The 22,665-nt window shown below is 38.8% G+C and overlaps 1 protein-coding gene across 1 annotated transcript; it reads left to right on the top strand.

Annotated features, from left to right (window-relative positions):
- Window positions 1-3,308: 3,308 nt before the first annotated feature.
- Window positions 3,309-22,665, top strand: LOC139155285 (vomeronasal type-2 receptor 26-like). The gene is made up of 7 exons (XM_070730407.1): window positions 3,309-3,368; window positions 8,568-8,731; window positions 9,377-9,668; window positions 10,759-11,613; window positions 12,060-12,287; window positions 18,923-19,049; window positions 21,761-22,665. The coding sequence occupies exons 1-7, from the start codon at window positions 3,309-3,311 to the stop codon at window positions 22,663-22,665; spliced, it is 2,631 nt and encodes an 876-aa protein (XP_070586508.1).

The raw sequence follows: 22,665 nt of genomic DNA, 5'->3' as shown, positions 1-22,665 counted from the left end.
TTTGTTTTTACGTGAAAGGACCGCCCTTTGCTTGCAGCGCCACTGCGGTGTCCTTTTTCGTAAAAATAACAATGTTTATTTTTATGTGAAGACCTCCCTTTGAAGGAGTTGAGGAATCCCTCTCATGAAGAGATTCCAGGGGCGGAGCTTTGATCTCACCGGCAGGTTGCTAAGGACGCTAAGGTGATCACTTCCTGGATTCCATGGAATCCAGGAAATGATCACCTTGGCGTCCTTAGCAACCTGCCGGTGACATCAAAACTCCACCCCCGGAATCTCTTCATGGGAGGGATTCCCCGTTCGGGTTCAATTCGGGTTCGGCCGAATTTTGCACAAAATTCAGCCGAACTTGCCAAACCTGAACACCATTGGGTTTGCCCATCACTAATAATAGGTATTAATAATATTTTAGTATTTTATATAAAATATAAAATATGTAAAATATGTGCAGATCAGATTTTGTTTTGTCTTGTTTTAATGGAAGCTGAATTTAGAAAAGATAATCAGCAATTGTGCTTCTGCTTATATTGGAAGAATATAACTTTTAATTAGGTTTGTGGCCTTAAAATAAAACTGCTTCAAATTAAGAGAAAATAAACATAATCTTCAATTTATGATTTATATAAATCATATACACCAAATGGGGTAAAAATTCCTATGTGTAACATACTTGGGCAACTAAATGGGCATAACTCCAGCCTGGGAAGTGTGAGGCTAACTTTAGCTTACACCCAGCCCTGAAAGCCACACCTCAAGCATGTGGGAGGGCTCAGCTCCATGACCCAGAACCAGAAATCACATCAGTGAGCCCCAAAGGCACCCCCTCTCCACCACCCCGGTCGTGTAGGCAGCATGAATTGTGGCAAGGGGCTGCCAATCATCTTCCAAAAGATGCCCAATGTAGAACACACAGTTGCTACTGATACCCTTTTTCTGCCACTTTACTGCTAAACAGTGAACGAGAAGAAATTAGTCAATTGATAAATGCCAACCTAATTAACCCCCAGACATGCCACGTAACCAAAATACACTTCTCTATCTTCCAGGGTGGAGTAGGTGAAAAAACAATCTAGATTCAAATGTGCTGAGATTGCAAAAAATTCCTACTCGGCCCCCTGGTAGGCGACCTTTAAGCTCTCTAGATTGAGCGGAGGGTGGATGGGTGTCTGCACTTGCTAGCAGCCAGGCCGAAGAAGGGAAGAGTAGGGCAGCTAGCAGGTCTTTTTAAAAAGGCCGCTCTCTAAGTCCAGTCACTTCTCCCAGCAACCCGGCACGCAAATGTTGGCCCCGTGCTGAGGGCACGCAGCCTCTCAAATTTCATTAGAGATGGTAAACTAAGTTTCTGTTACAGATGAAAACATTATTTGCATAGCATAGACTTTAAATTTGTCCCTCAAACGAATTGCTCAGGACCTCCCTGCAAACAACATTCCTGGTTTTGCTCTCTGGCTGGAGAATGATTAGGCTGTCAGGCAAACTGACTCTGGAACATGCCACATCGAATTGGCCATGGAAGAAACAGACAGCTTCCCTTATTTGTGTTTTCCTAATCGCATCTGTAAATCTTTTCCTGCATTTTTGGCCACTTTTCCCCTTATTGGTACTACAGTAGAAAGAACAGGTTGGTCTGAACTGTTGAGGAAAATAGGGGGGGGGGTCTCTATCTACCAGCATCCATTGGTATTCATCATTAGTGTGTGAGAGTTGAAGGGTGTTGGAAACTCAAACAGTATTTGCTGTGTGACCAAGAATGAAACAGGAAGAAGTCTGGGTGTGGCTTAGCTCAACGGGTCTGTAGTCAAGCTGCTCGCTGCTGTGAAAGCGAAACTGAAACTCCTCTGGTTGTATTTTGCATTTGGATCATATTTCTTTTCAGGTCAGGAGGGGAAGTAGAACTCCTTAGCATGATAGCTTGTTAATAATAATATAAGAAATTCATGCTCCAATGGTCATTTTGAAAAATCCTTTCTTAGTGAGCACCTAGAAGTCAAGAGAAACATATGTGGTGAATTTCAAGTTATGAATCTCACAAACAAGGAGGAGATGATGAATGTTTCATGGGATGGATGGAGGAAACTACTTTCCATATAAGAAGATTTAATAAACAAATTCACTGCATATACTATAGCTTGATGCAATTTTCAAAATGAATTAAATCAAATAATTTGTTGCTCTGAATTTGCCCCTTTTGAAAACCGTTTCTTATCCTGCATGCCATAGCAGAGCAAATGTGAACTTTGTTTTTCCTAAGATTATGCCCCCTGCTATGGAAGCTCTCTTCTCTTTTGCAATCCATTCTATTTCAAAAAGTTGTTCTGAATGTCTATTTGGAAACAATTAGGTGTACAGCCCTGAGTTCCTGGGAGGAGGATGGGAATTGGAATGTAAAGTAAGAATATATAATTAAAAATAATTGTCAAGTCATAAAAATAATTGGGATGAGCATTCTTTTGCTCATAATAACAAAACCAACTCTAATTAGAACACAAACAAGTAAATAAAAATATAGACTTGTTGAAATAATAAAAAGAAAAGAGTATATCCAAGAAGGAAGGGGAAAAAAGAGAAATCTGAAAGATACATGGAGACAAGAAGCATTGTAATTGAATAACATAGTTTCTGCAAGGTGAAAAAAATATGTTTGCTATCTATCTATGGGAGGGAACAAATGCTCATACTTCCCTGCTCCCCTGTTCTTCCTGCTCCATCAAGTGTCAAACCAATGTTCCCATCTTAGAAACCAGAATCCAAAGAAACAGGATAGCCACAGAAATGTTGGGATTTTAACGTCAACTTATATGCAAATTAATAATTACATGACATTACTGCATATTTTAGATATTTCCTCTCCCATATATATGTATCCAGCTACAACTACCACATCACCCCCCAAAAAATCCACATACCTAAAGGCACGTTGTTATTCTTTTTTTCAGAGCTGCATATGCTGAAAGAGAAGCAAGACACCATATATCCTTTCGACTAGGCACGTGATGACCCAGAGTGATGGCCTTGGAGAATGTGCACCTACAAATGTTAGCAACTTTTATGAGAGATACTTCAATTTGATTCGGGGGGTGGGCAGGGTCAATGGCCACAATGACATGGAGCTTCCCTTGTTCTCATGAGGGTAGCTCCAAATCCCCACTGTCTGTGGGTCTCGGTTCTTCTGAACCGAGCCCTCACCTCCTTGCAGGGGAGGTGATGTAGGGGACGCTGCTGGAGGTCCAGTTGGGGGATCGGCAAACCCCCATTGGACAAACCAGCCTGTCTCGCGCCGGTGGTGATGCGAAGTCGGCCAGACAGCAATGGCTGTGCCGACAATAGTTGTGGGAAGACAAGACAATGCAGGAGATGAAAGAAGATTGGTAACATCTGGGAAGAGTAAAAAAGCTTGAGCATAGGCGAAGTGAAGAAGTACCTGGTGGTGTGCTGGTGAGAATGGAGTGCTAAAGATTTTTGGAGAATTGTTGATAAAAAGGAAAAAGAAAAGCCGGAAATGGGAACATAGTGGCTGCTTAATAATGGAGGCGCCTAGCAAAAGCTATGATTTAGCAAATTGCCCAATATTTTCTCTTCTGCTTGGAAGAGATTTAAAGGCTGTGTAAAATTTGGAACTTGGCTTTGATTTGATTTGATTTGGATGATATTTGGAATTTTTTTTTGTTCTTTTTCTTGTCAGAATTATTTCCCTCCATATTTATGGTGTGGATTGGTGTGAATTGGTATGGATTTGTTCTGCCGTCTTCTTGTTTTGAGGAGGTACTGCACTGTGAGTCAAGATTTGCATTTCTATAGGTAAAAGAAGCTAATAGATGATTAACAAATGGTTGTTTATTGGTTGTGTATCTTGCAAGGATGGACTCTCTTTGTAATCTTAACTTCATGAAGAGAGGAGGACATTGGCATCTAAGTTTGTATACGTTGGATTCTATCTGGTAGAGACACTTGAATTCACATTTGGAGCTACAGTGGGAGCGGAAATATGAACGATAAGAGCAACAGCAATCGTGGAGTAAGGAATTTTGCAGACACATGGTTACATAACTTGGTTATAAATTTCAGCAAGAAACTCAACTTTTACTTTTACTGCTTCTTTTATAATTAGATAGGAACTACAAATGGATTTATATTTGGAGAAAGATTTATGGACTTGAAATATGTTTGATAACAACAATGGCACCTTTAAGAAAAAACATCTTTCTAATTTTTTTAACAATGCAAAGATGGCAACTACCTTAATTAAAATTAGATTTTAAGGAAACTTTAAGATTAGAGGGATTGTATTTTGATTGGGAGATAGAAGGGCTTGATGGAGGGGGAATTTACTAACGGGAACAAAGATAATTATTTTGTGAATAATATATAATTAAGATGTTTTTGCTTGAATTTATAAAACTATCTTTTGGGTAAAACTTAAAACATAAATTTTTGAAATTTGGAAACAAGGGAATGATACAAATGGAGGTGGGCTATATTTTTTCTTGGAGGAAAATTAATATCAAGGTGTAATACAATCATATTGTTTTAAAATTTGGATCAGCTTAGCGAATAGCATATTAATACAATATAAGAAATCTGAGCAGCTATTTATTATCCATGCCTGGGACAGGGAATTAGGCTAGATCAGTGATGCCAAACATTTTTGGTTCATGTTCAAAAAGAGAGTGTGTGTGCCCATGGTAGCATGCATGCATGTTCCCTCCATACTGCCCTTGCACGTGTGCATAGACCACTCTGAAGCCTGGGAACATGAATTATATATTCTCTCTCTCTCCCTCTCTCTCTTTCTCTGTCTATCTATCTGTCTGTGTATCTATATCTCTCCATCCCTTCATCCCTCCATCCCTCCCTCCATCCCTCCCTCCATCCGTCCGTCCGTCCATCCGTCTTTCCATACGTCTGTCCGTCTTTCCATCCGTCTGTCCATTTGTCCATCTGTCCGTCTGTCTTCTATCTCCTGAAACATCGAAAACACTCCATAATTGTTAAAATAATTTAGGAAATAGGAATTATCCTAAAGTGCACCAAAAATTAGAAGTCCAAAGGACAGTTTACCTACTGTATAAATAAAGTGATATTGAGGTCAGTTCGTTAAGAGGAAAAGTTGAAAAAAAATAAAGCAAGCAAATAATAGTTTGACATGACTAGCTCTTTCCTTGAGTACAGAGAAAATACACAGGACTGAGATTTCAAGATTGAAACCATCTGGTTGGACTTTGGAAGGATGAGGTAATGTGGTTCTCAAAATACAGCTGGTTAATATTTGTAAATGATCTTTACAGAAATATTCAGAATTGGACCTGATTTGAGAAGGGACACTGAAGAGAGGCTAGACATTATTTGAAATCAAGACATATTTGTAAGTGAAGGTACTTTATGTTTGCAAAAATATAAAGCCATCTAATATATTGGGTAGAATTATCTATTTTGGATGCAAGAAGATATATTTCAGCAAAAAGATGGTGTAGCCCTAAACTGAAAGATGTTTCTCTAATGTGAGCTGTGGATCGAGGAGGACGCCCAAGTTGCGGACCCTTTCTGAGGGGGTCAGTAATTCCACCCCCGATGGTGATGGATGGAGAGATGGAATTGTCCTTGGGAGACAAAACCCACAGCCACTCCATCTTATCAAGGTTGAGTTTGAGTCTCTTGACACCCATCAGGGCCCCAACAGCCTCCAGACACCGGCACATCACTTCCACTGCTTCATTGACTGGACATGGGGTGGAGATGTAAAGCTGGGTATCATCAGTGTACTGATGATACCTCACCCCATGCTGTTTCATGTAGATATCACCCAGCGGTCTCAGTCTTCGCTTCTTCTTATCCTTCTTGGGCACTTCGTGATTAAGAAGGGAGAACAAATCCATGTATTCCCCCCTCCAAATTCACTCTCTAATGGAGGAATGCAGGTGAAAACCCAAGGGGGTGGAAGGCAACCCCCAGGGAATGGGAATGGCCCAAATAGAGACTAATGGGTCTGGGACCGTAACTGCCACCGCGGACCCCATGCATACCCCAGCCAGAGGGGCAGCAGATGCTGTGGGTGCCTAAGCAGCTGCAGCAGAAGCAGCTGGTGCAGCCCAGACCTGATTACAGGTAAGGGCAGGGCAAAACCCGGTATATGTAGTGGCCCCACTCCCCGAAACTGGGGCACGAAAACCTGCCCAGGTAAGGGTAGTGGCAGTGTGTAGTGCATTTGCATGACCATCTCATCTGACACCATGGCATTAGGTGTCCCCGAAGAAGGTCCCACAGAGATGCCACTGCAAGAGATGATGCCTGCCCGGTCTTGGCCTCCACATCACTTGGGCAGGAGCCAAAGGAGCTGCGTCTCCCGGCCCATAAACCAACTGCCACCTGGCGTCCAACTCATCTAGACGCTCGATGACCCTAGACCAGGAATAAGCAGATAAAGATGAGTCACTAACTGGTGGGCCCCGAGGCCTACCCCCTGACCTCCTGGTCCTGTTCTGAACTTCCTTGCTGGCCAACCTGGCCCTGGCTGAGGGCCATAAAACCCACCACAGCCTTGCTGGAGGCTCTGGAGGGGGGGAGACATGGCGCTTTGTTTTTTAGGGGCCATTAACCGGTAACAGGAGGAAACTATACGTAAACAATTTCACCCTGGCCTCCGACCTCCACCCAATGGGCTAATTGCCGCAAGAAACAGTATCAAAAGAAGGAGGGGGTCTATCAGCTGGCCTGAGAAATCCGGCCTCCTGTAGTGCCCCTAATAGGGTGGGTCGCAATCCCCAGCACCAGGCCTCCAATCCAAAAACCCCCAGGCCTGAAAACAAGGCAGAAAAGTGAAGGGCAACCCAGCACCCAAAGGATCCCCTGAAGGGAAGTTAAGGCCTGTAGGTCTGGTCCTCCTCACCCCCACAAAATGGCCGTGCCACGAGGCCACCCAAAATGGCCTCCAATATTCAGCAAACACCAGCCTGGTGTTTGCATGCTCATCGTCGGGGTGAAAACGAGGCCCCAAGCCAGCACAGCCCTTTATAAAGGGCTGGCTGGCCACGCCCCGATGACATCATTGGCCAGCGCCGATGACAGGCCTGGCAAGGATCTTGCAAAATCTTGCGAGATCCCAGCCAAACAAGATGCTTATTTGCTTATTTTGCTCAGAAAACTCCCGCCCTTACCGGCTGTGTGCAATTATTTCACTTTATATATAGATTAGCCTGCCAAATCAGAATTTTTAGACTATCTTGGGCATTGACATACTACTTTGAACATTTCTGAACATAAAGAAATGAAAAATGAAATGAAAAAAATGGATTTTGCAGGCTAATCTATCTATAAATAGAAAAAAATTGCATACATCTAGAGGGAGGTGTTTCTGAGCAAAATAAACAAATAACCATTAATTTTTTTCACTTCAGTTTTCATTTCATTGTGTTCAGAAATGTTCAAATTAGTATACTAGCAAAAAGAGTATTAAAAAAAAAAAAAATTCCAGCAGCTAAAAACAACCTTTTTTTAGTCCAGGTCAATATGACAGGGTCTCAAATTTCATTTTGGGTCAGGATTGTCCCGAGGAGAACAGCAGGGTTAAATAAATCCCATTTGTTCCTTATTGATATTACAATATGTCCAGAGCTCTAAGAATACATGACAGAAAAGAAATCATTTATATTAATAAACATCAAACAATGTTCTGTGCAATGACAAAGCTAGCAATTATTGAAAGCAATACAACAGCCCATTCAAAGATTACTGGAACACTTTAATTTTGGAGATAAGGGACTCTGAGACTGTGTGAAAGCAGAGACCATCAGACCTATAGTTCATTCATATGATATATAAGTGGTGAAGGGCTACCAAAATTTTTACTACCACACTGTTGGCGTAGCTTTTGCAGGACACCTTGCATTTTCTTTCAACATTTTTCAGTGGAATTTGGGTGCTCTGGGGTGGAGCTCCATTTTCGCTACCCCACTGCGTTTCCCCCATCTGGGCAGTAGCCCACTCCTGTATATAAGCTATGATACTGTCCAAACACTAGAATCACATTCATGATCATGCAGTACATGATGTAACAGAAATATCATCCTAGAACAACATGCTGTTCAACACAACAATAAAATCGTGCAGCCAACCTCTCTGAAGGGAAGGAGGATTATCTTTGGTATTTTTCATTCATTTTCCATGTTTTCTTTTCAAATGAGATAGAAAAATAAACATATTTCCTTCAATTCTATCGGGATTCATAAAGTAATTGCAAACCTATCTAATTTTGAAAGAATGGTAATTAATTTGTTTTGTTCAACCAGACACAAAATTTCAGTGTCCAAAGACAAAACATGAAGAATAGTATTATAAATATTGCAACTTTTTATGTTAGGCAGAATAAAAACTACTATAGTTATAAAACATAGTGTGTGGAGGCTTCTCTCAAGGTTTGCTTTATAATCACCTTTTGTGACAAGAATAATAATATTGTTGTATCATCAAAGAAGTAAAGATAATTTAGATGTCAGGGAAAGATTTCATTTTCTCCAACAATGTTAACATTAATCATTGTCTCAGTATCATTATTTAATCTTCTACTTTCTAAGTCAAATGATATCAAATGTAGAGTTCAAAGGCTTCATGATCCATATCATACATACTATCAGTCAGGAGATGTCATTGTGGGTGGCATTGTCACCTTAGCTGCTTTCCTGCATGCTATTCTAGAGTTCACCAAAGTCCCACCACCACCATTGCTTGAAGAGCTTATGTAAGAATTTTATGTTTAGTCCCACATTGTCTAACTGTATGAACTGCTACTAGATCATAATTCAGTTAGTCTACTCTGTTTAAAATTGTATCAAACCATTGGAGATTTGTACAGTTTTCACTAGTTTCCTCCAACCAATTATCCAATGTTTAATGATAAGTTTGGACCAGAATACTGTTCTATATAAATATGTCTGGCAAAATTTGATATTTATATCTTCTCTGAAAATTTCACCCATTTTCCTTTCTAGATTTATAAACCATTGAGAGAATTGTCCTAAAATGTGTCATTTGTTCAAAAATTTAATGATGTGAATAGCTGTTATTAATATATTTTATGAATCTATTATATCATTTCAAAGAACAATATATTTCAAAAAATGCATGGATGATATTGATATTTGCACTAAAGTTGATGTTTTGCATAAATAAATAGAAATATATAACATACTATTTGCTAGGTTTTTAGGTACAGTATTATATAATATTAAGTAACTACTTTATGAAACCTTCACTGTCTTAGTTTCATATATCTGATAATAAAAATAAACACAGAGAGATTTATAACATGAGATAAAATAAATATTTTTTCCTGTAAAATATCTTTTAAAAATTTATATGACTTTGCATTTGTCTTCTATTGCAGATTAGTTCCTAAATATTACCAACATATTGTGGCCCTGGCATTTGCAGTCCAGGAGATCAATAAAAACTCAGAGATCTTATCCAATGTCACTCTTGGATTCAACATCTATGACAGTTACTTCAATGCACAGAAAACAAACCATGCCACAATGTTACTGATTTACAACATGAAGCGCTTTTTCCCCAATTACATCTGTGGTATTCAGAATCATCTGACTTCAATAATTGGGGGACTAGATGCCAAAATTTCCATTAACGTTGCAAATATCTTGGATATCTATAAGATCCCACAGGTAAAATTCAAAGCATACCTGTTGGAACAAGAGCCGTTTTAAGATAGAATTCAACTCAGTATTTTCCATGTTTAGAGTGCTTCAGGGATGTGAATGTATAAACCAATAACAAAAAGTAAAGTAGTCTGTTTTTGACAATAGTAATTACAAGTAGCCTTGGTTACACACAAAACTCTCTTCCATATTTCTGGCTTTTGAAAAATCCAACAGTCAGAATATCATATTTCCTAAAGTATACACATACAGTAGGTACCTATCATAAAATACACTGCTCAAAAAATAAAGGGAACACTTAAACAACACAATATAATTCCAAGTAAATCAAACTTCTGTTAAATCAAACTGTCCATTAAAGAAGCAGCACTGTTTAAAAAAAAAAAATTATTGATTTTTATAATATAAGAGAATACACACAGCACAAAACAGTGCACAGTGAAATGTGCTCCTGCCACCCAACCACATTCATTCAGTCCCTCTACCAAACGAGGGTGTACTAATTTATACTTTTTTAAAACCAGGAACATCAACATATTTACAAAGCGTAGAATGATTCCAGTTTGTTCTTTATGGCTTGGTCTCGAATTCTACTAGCCATAAAACCTCTGACTCTGTCCCATATTCCCATCTGTTTTTCCACTGATTAACAATCAATTTCACATGCTGTTGTGCACATTCAACTTTGTATAGAACAAAGTAGTCAATGAGAATATTTCATTCATTATTTTTTGAGCAGTATATAACTCATTCAATTGAAAACACTACATTGCATTTAAAATGGCTCAAAACACACTTATTTGTGAATGAACAGATTAATTTGGATGTATATAGTTGCTGCTTAATTAGGTAGGCTGTATTTTTTTTGAGTTTGGCCATATTTTATCAATTTAATACTTTTTTGGAGTCCTCCTTCTTATCTAGCAGGGAACTTTGCTTTAGCCATCTTTTTTGTCTTTTCATTATAATTTCAGAAATGCGAGTTTTTTCTCATCAATTTAAGCAAATATTTTATTGGTATGTGAATGTATTATAAAATAATAATTACATATGGCTATCTCTCCATCTCTTTCCTTTCCTCTCAATCCTTATGCAGCTCATCTATGGTTCTAGTCCTATCATGAATTATAAAACACCAGGCCTTTCCTTCTTCCAGATGAGCCCACTAGAAAGACATCAATATGAAGGGATTCTGTGTCTTCTTCTCCATTTTATGTGGACATGGATTGGCATAGTTATAACAGACAATGATAATGGAGAAAGGGTTATAGAAAAGATTGTTCCATTATTGTCCCAAAACAACATCTGTTTGTCATTTATAAAGAGAATTGGTGAAATAACAACTCCTAATGAAATTCATGACTTATTCAATGAAGGTGCAAAAATACATGATGAAATTATGGATAGCAATATTAATGTTCTGATATTTTGTGGAGAATCTGATACCATGGTGAGGCTGAGATGGATTGCATATTTATCAAGAAAAAACATAACAGATACTGTCAAAGGGAAAGTGTGGATATTTACTGCTCAAATGGAGCTCAACTCACATGTATACCAAAGAAATTGGGATACTGACATAATGAATGGTGCTCTGTCCTTCACAATTCATGCCAATGATCCACCAGAATTCCAGTCATTTACTGAAAATAGAAATCCTTCCATGACAAAAGATGGATTTATCAAGGATTATTGGCAGCAATCCTTTATTTGTGTATTTAAAACTTCAAGTGTAGGTGAGGCAGGTGGTGATATTTGCACAGGAGAAGAGAAACAGGAAGATCTTCCTGTAACTTTTTTTGAAAAAAGAATGAGTGGTCACAGCTACAGTATTTATAATTCTGTCTATGCAGTAGCCCATGCGTTGCATGCCCTGATTTCATCCAGATCTACTCAAAGTTCAATGGCAAATAATGGAAGATTGAAGCTCCAAAATCAAGATTCATGGCAGGTAATGGGTTGAGCATGATCTTGAAGAAAAACATTATTTATATAAAGGAAAATGAAGCCCATACTTTCAATTAAACAAATTATTTTTATCTCCTTTCTCCTTGGGAAGAGAACCAAGGTTCTCTTGTTTGATTAGCCACATCATATCCTGATTGATTAACCTGTCATATGATAGACATAAACTGTTTCAACTCCTCTCCTCAGAATGCTGCTGCAGGCATTGCATGCCAAAACAAATGGATTCAGAGACATTTTTCCCCTCATTCCATCACTCTGTTGCACACCTAATTCACCAAGTAAGGTCTTATATCTAAGTATATTTTTCTACATAAATAAAACAGTCCCATTCCATTTTATTCTACTCTATTCTATTCCATTATCTCCACTATACCTTTTCTCACAAATTAAATCCCACTTTCTAACTTTTATCTTTTCTTGTTCATCTAGCTACACTTCTTTTTAAAAGGCCTTTCATTTAATAACAGTGCTGGGGATCTGGTTTCTATTGACTACAATGGAGAATTACTAGCTGGATATGATATACTGAACTGGATTGTTTCTTCTAATGACTCCTTCATTAGAATTAAAGTTGGGAGGGTAAACCCTGCAGTTTTATCAGACCGAATATTCATCATAAATGAAGATATCATAACCTGGCACAATTGGTTTAACCAGGTGGGATTCTACTTCTGTGAAATCTATCTACTTTTTACTAGATAAGTAAAATTATCATTATTATTATTTATTAGATTTGTATGCCATCCCTCTCCGCAGACCTGATCAAATAAAAACATGTATTGTAGTACAACCAATATTGTCTTCACATCATTACTTCCTCTGTTTTTTAAAAATAAATTATTTACTATGATGAAAGAAAATATTTGATATGATGTCTGTGGAACCACCTTTCTTCAAAATGAATGGTTGTCACATTTGTGCTTGCAGAAAGGGCCTACAGCTTACCCATCAGCCCAGGAATTTCAGCTAGTAAGACTCAGCAGAAGAGTCTTTTCTGCCACAGCTCTCATCCTTTAAAACATTTTGACTCCCTTTGAAAAGGGCAGCATAAAAGTCTAATCAATCAATAAAATATTGTAGAGAAGGTCTCCTTTCTCTATTTTAACCTTTGGAAAAAAGATTAAAACATGGTATGGGGTCTTGAAGAAGGAACTATTGCTGGAAGTTGTTGGTTCACTAATAGAGAAGGTACCCCTACTGGTCCCTTCCAATCAATTATTTTTTACTTAATTTTCATTTCTATTATTTTAGCAGTTGTATGTTTTTTTTTAATAGTTGTATAATTGTGAGATGTTTGTTGTAAGCTACTGAGAGTTGCCTTGAATTGTGAAATGAGTTACAAATAAATTTGATACGTAAGTAGAATGAAAAACAGAAGACAGATATATATTTAACATTCTTCTAAAGAACTAGAACCTCCTTTTCTATAGTATAAATTTCAATTGTATTATTAATGACTTACAACAATACATTATTATTATAGCTGTTTATTTAAAATAGTTATAGGTTTGTTTTTCAAATAATGTATTCCATAACTGTGGGTCTCTCATACACTCTTTTCTTCCATTTAATGTATAAATTATAGAATGAATGAAAATAGTGATTTGGTTAATCTTATTTGAATCTGTTCCTTGGTTATTTCAGTAATGCATACAAAAAGTTCTTTCTGGATCAATATTTGCAATGAAATTCCAACTGTACGAAGTTTATGATATCCTCACCTCAATATATGACCTACATGTTTAGACAGAAATCAGACAATGAGGTCTGTTTTTTTGGATGGATTTTAATTCAAATGCCTCATTTTTCATGCAATCCAAACAACTAAAACAAGTGTCCCATCTGTGTTGGAGACTATCCAATCCTAATCTAAGAAAAATCTAAAAGAAAAATGTTGAACAACTCTAGCACTCTACCTGAAAACAAATCTGCCTAAAATTTAATGTATGAGATTGCTTAATGTGCATAAACTTGAATTGACTACATCAGTGCTTGGCCCCACTGATACCGGTTGATTCCTTTCTTGTACACAAGAAATTTCCTTTCATATGTTTTTGAAGACCTACTTGTGGTAACATGCTTGGGGACTATAAACATCAGGCCCTGACATCAGGCCACAGTTAGACATGAGAAAACAAAACTTGACAGAAGATTGTGGGGAAAAATAATTATTGCTCCAGGACAATTTGACAATAGGCTTGAATATGGCCTGTATATATTGAAAGATCAGAAAAATCTTTCAACATTTTGAAACAATGAATCAAGATATAAGAACTTTTCAACAAAGTGCTGCCTCCAACATTAAACATTAAAGAATGACAAGCTGCCATTTATGGATCCCTCTTCCGCTGTAAAAGAAAGAATGCATTAGAGAGAAAAGGTGGGTATTAAGTGTACTGAAAAGAACAAACTAACCAAAAACCACATGTGGGGGAAACCATTCTACTGTTTAATTGTTCTTTGTTCTTAGTACAAGGACATTTGTCCTTAATTCTAGGTTTGAAATTTCTTTTATAATCTGCCATATGTTACTTCTTGTTCTATCCTCAGGTGCTTTGATTAATATCAAAGTTTAACAGAACTGATGGAACTATAAATTCCATTAATCGAAATGACTCCAACCCCAAAAAACTTTGTGCAAGACCAGACTTATCCATATTGCAAAGAATCCAATCCTGAGAACTTCGTGCTGAACTCAAAAAATGTCAAGACCAAGGACAAATCAATCTATACATCGACTACCGAGCTGGCTGCACTAAAACCAAAATCCACACCCCATCATCCAACCATCCAAATTCCATCCTCCAAAACCATCCCAACATACAATTCACTGTCTACCAAGAACAACCCACCATAAACATCAACCCCCCAGCAACTATCACTCAAATCCATCCTAACTACCTACCCATCTCCAACCAAAACCAATTCACAATCAACTAATACTAGGAGTGCACACCTCTTACTTCCTCATCATCAACCACTTCTAACATTAAATGTAAACTAATAAACTCAAGAAGCATTGCTAACAAAATACCCAAACTCCTTCTCCTACTAAAACCCACCAAATTTGATATCATTTTTATATGTGAAACATAGTTAGCTACATCCCTCTCCAACTTCATTATCACTACAAATGACTACCACATTTTCTGATGTAATTGCGAAACCCATAAAGGAGGTGGAGTTGCAATATTCTACAAGAAATCACTCAACCTAAAGCAAATCCAAGTTAAACAAGAACTTTAACTCCCTGAAACTATCATCTGTGAACTAATCTCAGACACCACCTCCTTTGTTATAGAGCCCCTGACTATGGCATCTCACATGCAAACATGCAAACAAGATAACCTCACTACTAACATGGGCAACCTCCTACCAACATCCCCTTATATTTCTTGGCGATCTAAACCTACCACATATTAACTCTCCCTAAATGAATGCATAACTGAACCCATTCACTCAACCCTCTACAATGCAATCACTAGTCTGGGACTAGTGCAACTAGTTACTCACAACACCAGACTCAACAACTGCCAAGACCTCATCTTCTGCGACTGTTTACACTCAATACTGGACTCCAAGTAAGAGAACCCTTTTCTAACAGTGACCACAGCACAATCGACTTTTGCCTCAATGTACATCCTCTCATAAACAACCCCAAAAGCAGAACAACCAATTTCAACTTTAAAAAGGTTAACTGTGGCAACATAGAATCTTACCTCTCATCTCTTGATTTGAACACAATATTCTCCAGCTGTATCACTGTAGATGACTATTACAATACATTTCTGCTTGAAATTCAAAGAGTCATAAAATTATATGTACCTCTAATATACACCAAAACCAAGATAAATAAATTACTCATAAAAATAAGAAAGCTACTGTACAATCCAAAAAAAGATTGCTTTGGCGTAAAGGCAAAACAGGCTATGTTGCAAACTTTAAAAACCGCTATAAAAATTTATGTCATCAAATAAAGACTGAATGTACCAACTATCATATCAAACAAGAAGAAAACCTCCTATGCACGAAATCCACTCGTGCCTTCTATAACTTATAAACAACAAAATTAAAGATCCATCCCACCACTTATGGGACCAAACAACAAAGAGTATATTGATGAAACAATTAAAGCCAACCTATTTAACAACTTGTTCATCTCTGTCTTTGTGAACAGTAACGGCTCATGCCCAGCATTTCCTAGTCGCACCCCAACTAACTTCAATGATCTAACACAAATCAACTTTACTAAAGAAAATGTTAAAAAATCACTACACAACCTAAAACTATCTTTATCAGAAATGATGGATTATGCGACCGAAACTCTCATCACTAGCCACAATCATGCCTATCTTCAAAAAAGGTGATCCTAGCAATGTTGAAAATTATAGACCAGTCTCCTTGATCTGCATCACTTGCAAAGTCATGGAATCCATCATTAACCAATCTATTACACTCCATCTTGAAACAAATAACCTACCTTCCAACAAAAAAATCGGTTTCAGAAAAAAATTATCCTGCAACTCTTACACTGTAAAAACATAGGGACTACCCAAATTGACCGGGTAAATCAATTGATGCAATCTACATAGACAATCTTTGATTCAGTAGTTCACAACAAACTTCTTACGAAACTAAAATCTTATGGCATCTCAGGACCACTGCATGATTGGATATCAGTATTCCTGTCAAACATTCAACAAGTGGTCAAAATAGGTAATGCCATATCTACTCCTGCTACAGTTAACAGTGGTGTTCACCAAGGCAGTGTCCTAGGACCTACATAAAAGATCTCTGTGACAATATTACAAGTAATTGTGTTCTCTTTGCAATGATGTTAAACAATTTAATACCTCCTATAATACTTCTACCCTTCAAAAGGACCTTGACCATGTAGCTGAATGGTCTAACAACTGGCAACTCCAAATCTCATCCAACAAATGCTCTGTCCTACACATTGGTAAAAGGAATACGGATACTAAATACACACTTGGACAAACTGAACTCGCAGAAGACCCTCACTCAGTCAAAGTACTCATTGGAGTACTAATTTCCAATGACCTAAGTGCAAGAGCCCACTGCAACAGCATTGCCAAAAAAGCACTAAGAGTCACAAATTTAAATATTGCAAAAAATATTGCAAAAAATTATCCCAGCGGATAGTTGGGGGTGCGTGAAATACTTACTTCTTTCTATAGGGGGGCATAACAGAAAATAATTGGGAAATACTGCACTAACCATTCATAGCATCATAATTTCTCCAGTGAATTTGTACATGGTACAGTACATCAAGTAAATTAGATGGATTCTTGTGATTTTGACTTCTAATGATGTACCTGGTTTTACATGATCTCTCTGTTGGTTGCTCTAGCACCACAGTTTGAAGGCTTCCATTCGCCTTTGATTAACCATTCTTAGTGTCTGACTCTCACACCCATACATCACTTTTGGAAAGGCTAATGTCTAGTTATCTGTTTTTTGTATTTGTATCAATATCTCTGGGTTTTTTTGTCAGATCTTATTCTTATTAACTTATTCATATTAAGCTATGTAAGCTAAGATTATCCTCTTTCAAAAGAACTGTCATTGTGATATTGACCAATTTTGACCCAAGGAAGACAAATTATTGATGAAATTCAATTTCATCTTTGTTGATTTTGAACATCTCATGTCTACATGCAGCTGTTATCATTATCTTTGTTTTCCTGATGTTAATATTCAGTCTTACTTTTTACTTTCATCCTTGATTTTTCAAATCCCTTTCCCAGGTCTTCTTTATTTCCAGCCAATAATGTTGTCTCTCTTGTTTGAGTACCTAAAATAATTTGTGGTCCCCCACCCCCAATCTTCACTCCAACATCAGGCAGTTCCAGATCTAATTTCACTTCAGCAAACAGATTGGGGGAAAAAATGATTAAAAATATCCCTGTCTAATTCTTGTACTGAACCAATCTCTGTCATCATAGCGTTCTCATGATCAGTGGACAGTGGACAGTGGACAGTGATCTAATGAGTTTGATTAAATGGATTGGGACACCAAATTCATGAAAAGTTGCCCATATCTGGTACATAATCAAAAGCTTTTCTGTAATTGATAAAACACATAAAATGGCAGTGTGCAGTGTGATTTTCATTGCTATGCCCAATTCTTAAAGCCAGATTGTACCTCAAGTATTCCTATGTTTAATTATCATTAGAAGAATCATGCTTGAATTGGAAATCAATACATTCGTGAAATAGTTGGAACAGTCTCCGGCCTCACCTTTCCTTACTAGTAGGGTAAAAACAGATCTTTTTTGGTCCTCATGCCATGACACATAGACCAGTTCTCTTAATACAGGGCAGCACCATCAATATCTGGATTTTTCCAGTGTAGCAATTTATTCATGTCCCATTCTACTTCTTATTTCATAATGTTAGGTTCATTATTAATTGAGCAGTCATTGTTTTGATCTTGATAATAATTCAGAGGCCTTCAATATATATATATATTATATTTCTTGATCTTCTACTGATCACTTAGTATATTCCTGTTGCAGGCTTTGACAGTTCCTTAATTTAGTGTAAAGCTAGACCACATCATTTTCACTAGAGGAAATATGACCTCCTCAATTAATTGTTAAACTTTCTGAAATCTTTTGCCTAACAATGTCATGAACCACCCTGAGTCCACAGAGAGGGGTGGCATATAAGTCCAATTAATAAATAAATAAAGTATCTGATTACCAAAAGGTAGTTCTTGCATTATTCTATAGCTTGCAGGTGGCCATTCGGTTTGGTGGTTCCACAAGTCACGTTATCAAAAGTGTAGGTAGTTACAGATAGTTCACCATTATTTTGTCTAGCCTTCCCCATTTATCTGGGCTGTATACTGGCATATATTTGATCAATCATTTAGAAGTCTGAATTAAAGATTTTTTAATGTAACCGAAAATGGTCAATGAAGCTCCAGTTCCTGTTTTAAAAATAGTTGCAAAATGGAATACCATAGATGATCACAGTAACATTACCTATATTTGAAAAGTTATCTATATTTGGAGATCTGATGCATCTTTCTATAGACAGTATTGTGGACAGTAGGTCTGTGTCTACATAAGTAAAGACAGCATTTAAACAACTTTATAAATTAAATGTGTATTGACTTCATTGTAATTCCTTTGTTTAATAGTTATGAGCCATTGAGTTAGACCTTAAATAATATTTTTTTAAAAAATATTGTTAATTATATCCTAACTCCGACTGATATGATACATCAGAAATGTTCATTGTTTGGTTGGTGTTTCTGCTTTCAGTCCAAGCCTGTTTCTATATGCACTGGGAGTTGTCGTCCTGGTACCAGCAAGAAAATCAAGGAAGGGCAGCCCTTTTGTTGCTATGACTGCATTCCATGCCCTGATGGGAAGATTTCAGAGAAGGAGGGTAAGAAATATTACGTTGGGAATTTTCTCACACAATGGTTACAGTTGCCAAATACAACCTTATGCATCTGAAGCACTGGTGGGATTCAAATTATTTTACTACCAGTCCTATGGGCGTGGTTTTGTGTGTGTAGCTTGGTGGAGTCATGTGACTGAGTGGGCAGGGCCAACTCAGCATTACTCACAGCAAGGTCAAGTGGGTATTGCCAACTCAGTGTCACTCCAACAAGTCATGCCCACAGATCTGGCAGAAAGGCCAGCTCCTGTAGCCTGTCCCTTTATAGCTTGTCACTGCCTCCCATATAGAAGTATCTTAAAGGGACATAGATATCCAGGTGCCTTCCAAGCAGCTCCGCTGTGACACCATTATTATTATTATTATTTATTCGATTTGTATGCCGCCCCTCTCCGAAGACTCGGGGCGGCTCACAACATGTAACAACAAATCATAAATAATCCAACAGTTTTTAAAATGTTTAAAGATTTAAAAGACCCCATATACTAACAGACATACACACACGCATACCATATATAAATTAAACATGCCCAGGGGGAGATGTTTCAATTCCCCCATGCCTGACGACAAAGGTGGGTTTTAAGGAGTTTACGGAAGGCAGGAAGAGTAAGGGCAATCCTAATCTCCGGGGGGAGTTGGTTCCAGAGGGCCGGTGCCGCCACAGAGAAGGCTCTTCCCCTGGGGCCCGCGAACCGACATTGTTTAGTTGACGGGACCCAGAGAAGGCCCACTCTGTGGGACCTAATCGGTCGCTGGGATTCGTGCGGCAGTAGGCGGTCTCGGAGATATTCTGGTCCAGTGCCATGAAGGGCTTTAAAGGTCATAACCAACACTTTGAATTGTGACCGGAAATTGATCGGCAGCCAATGCAGACTGCGGAGTGATGGAGAAACATGGGCATACCTAGGTAAGCCCATGACTGCTCTCGCAGCTGCATTCTGCACGATCTGAAGTTTCTGAACACTTTTCAAGGGTAGCCCCATGTAGAGAGCATTACAGTAGTCGAACCTCGAGGTGATGAGGGCATGAGTGACTGTGAGCAGTGAGTCCCGGTCCAGATAGGGCCGCAACTGGTGCACCAGGCGAACCTGGGCAAACGCCCCCCTCGCCACAGCTGAGAGATGTTTTTCTAATGTGAGCTGTGGATCGAGGAGGACGCCCAAGTTGCGGACCCTCTCTGAGGGGGTCAATAATTCCGCCCCCAGGGTAATGGACGGACAGATGGAATTGTCCTTGGGAGGCAAAACCCTCAGCCACTCCGTCTTACCCGGGTTGAGCTTGAGTCTGTTGACACCCATCCAGGCCCCAACAGCCTCCAGGCACCGGCACATCACTTCCGCCGCTTCGTTGACTGGGCATGGGGTGGAGATGTAGAGCTGGGTATCATCCACATATTGATGATACCTCACCCCATGTCCTTGGAGTGCCTCTGGAATAACCATCCCTCCAGTGCAGCAGGTCGTACTTCCGGCTGAGACTGGCAATCGGCTGCAGCTGTGCATGTACACCGGCAGGCAATTGCACTGTACACGCGGTGCGGAGAACAGGGTGGCAATGGTGGTGATGGGACTTCAGATCTCTTTTTTGGCCTGTAGTTTTTTGTGGAATAAGCATTGTTCTCATACCTAGCTCAAATATGTAAATTATATGGAGAATTAGGATTGTAAAGATATTTTATATATTAAAGTTTTGAAATTAAAAGACAATATAACTACCATTAAACAGATTGTTCTAATGGTTAGAACAGTGATGGTTAAACCTTTTGTTGTCGTGTGCCAAAAATGTATGCGCTCTGTGACCTTTATGTCCTCCATGTAGGCTCCATGAATATGCATACGACATCACTGTACTCCCTCATGCTCCATTTTGGGACTAGTAAGACCTCCCTGAAGCCACCTGGGAACAAAAATGGGCTGTGGGGGGAACTCTGCACCACCCTTGCCCCATCCCTGCACATGCAGATATGACCACCCTGTCCTCCCCCTGCAACCCAGTTTTGGCCTAGTAAGCCTTCCTGCAGCCTGAGGCCTCCTGGGAGCAAAGATGGGCTGTAGGAACCACACTCTAAATGCTGTTGCATGTGCAGAAGCATCCTAGATCGGGTGGAAGGGAATGCTGGTTAGGTGGGTGAAGACTCCCACCACCATTACTACCAGTTCATACAACACAGCTGAATCAAAAGCAACCCACTGCTAGGTCACCCTGCAGCTACTACAGAGCAAAAACAGGTCATGGGGGGTGCAGCGATTCAAACCTCTGCCCCCTGTTTTGGCCTTAATAGGCCTTTCTGCACTTATAACCCATAATGCACTCTGTGTGAAACCCCCCTGCACATATATGCATGACAGCCATGTGCTCCCTGCCCCCCATGCATGTGCACCTCACCCACTAGTGCTCCTACAACTCCATACTAGTAAGTGCATCTCATGCAGGTGCCCCAACCCACATGCATGCACGAGAGACACATGAAAATCAGCTGGCCAGTGGGAGACATGCACACAATTGCGCATATGCCGCAGAGACGTCTCTATGGGCCACCTAAGGTGTTCGTAACATATGATTGCCATCATGGGGATAGAGCATTCTTGAAATGTATAGACTAATACAAAATTGTTTAATGAATTGGGAATAAAAACTTTCTAAATATTATGAAGATATACTTTTCTAAAAGGGTCTTCAAATCATTTTATTTTCAGATACAAACGATTGTTACTTGTGTCCAGAAGGAAGCTATCCAAACAAGAATCAGAATTCCTGTATTTCTAAAACTTTGACATTTTTGTCTCATGAGGAACCTCTGGGAATCAGTTTAGTCTTCTTTGTTCTTTTGTTTTCTTCACTCTCAGTAATGGTGCTTGGAATATTTCTGAAGAACCATAACACTCCCATTGTCATAGCCAATAGCCGGAATCTTACCTACATTCTTCTCATCTCCCTTTTGCTCTGCTTCCTTTCTGCACTCCTATTCATTGGTCATCCTGAGAAGGTGGTATGCCTCCTGCAACAAATGACTTTTGGGGTTGTCTTTACAGTGGCTGTTTCTTCAGTGTTGGCAAAAACCATCACAGTAGTTCTAGCTTTCCAGGCTACTAAACCAGGATCCAGGATGAGAATGTTTGTGGGAAAGAAACTGTCCAACTCTATTGTCATTTCTTGTTCTCTTATTCAAATAGGTATTTGTATGACATGGCTAGCAACTTCTCCCCCATTCCCAGACACAGATATGGATTCAATAGTTGAAGAAATTATTCTACAATGCAATCAAGGCTCTGTGACTATGTTCTACAGTGTCCTAAGCTATTTGGGCTTCTTGGCTGTTATTAGTTTCATAGTTGCCTTCATGGCCAGGAAGTTACCTGATACTTTCAATGAAGCCAAGTTCATCACGTTCAGCATGTTGGTCTTCTGCAGTGTTTGGATATCTTTTGTTCCAACCTATTTGAGTGCTAAGGGGAGGTACATAGTGGCGGTGGAGATATTTTCCATCTTGGCCTCTAGTGCTGGTTTGCTCGGCTGCATTTTTCTCCCCAAATGTTATATAATTGTTTTAAGACCTGACTTGAACAACAGGGAAAGCTTAATGAAGAGAAAACAATTCTGA

Source organism: Erythrolamprus reginae, unplaced genomic scaffold, assembly GCF_031021105.1.
Source record: "Erythrolamprus reginae isolate rEryReg1 unplaced genomic scaffold, rEryReg1.hap1 H_1, whole genome shotgun sequence".
NCBI classification, from domain to species: domain Eukaryota; kingdom Metazoa; phylum Chordata; class Lepidosauria; order Squamata; family Dipsadidae; genus Erythrolamprus; species Erythrolamprus reginae.
This window is presented reverse-complemented; position numbering and strand designations above follow the sequence as displayed.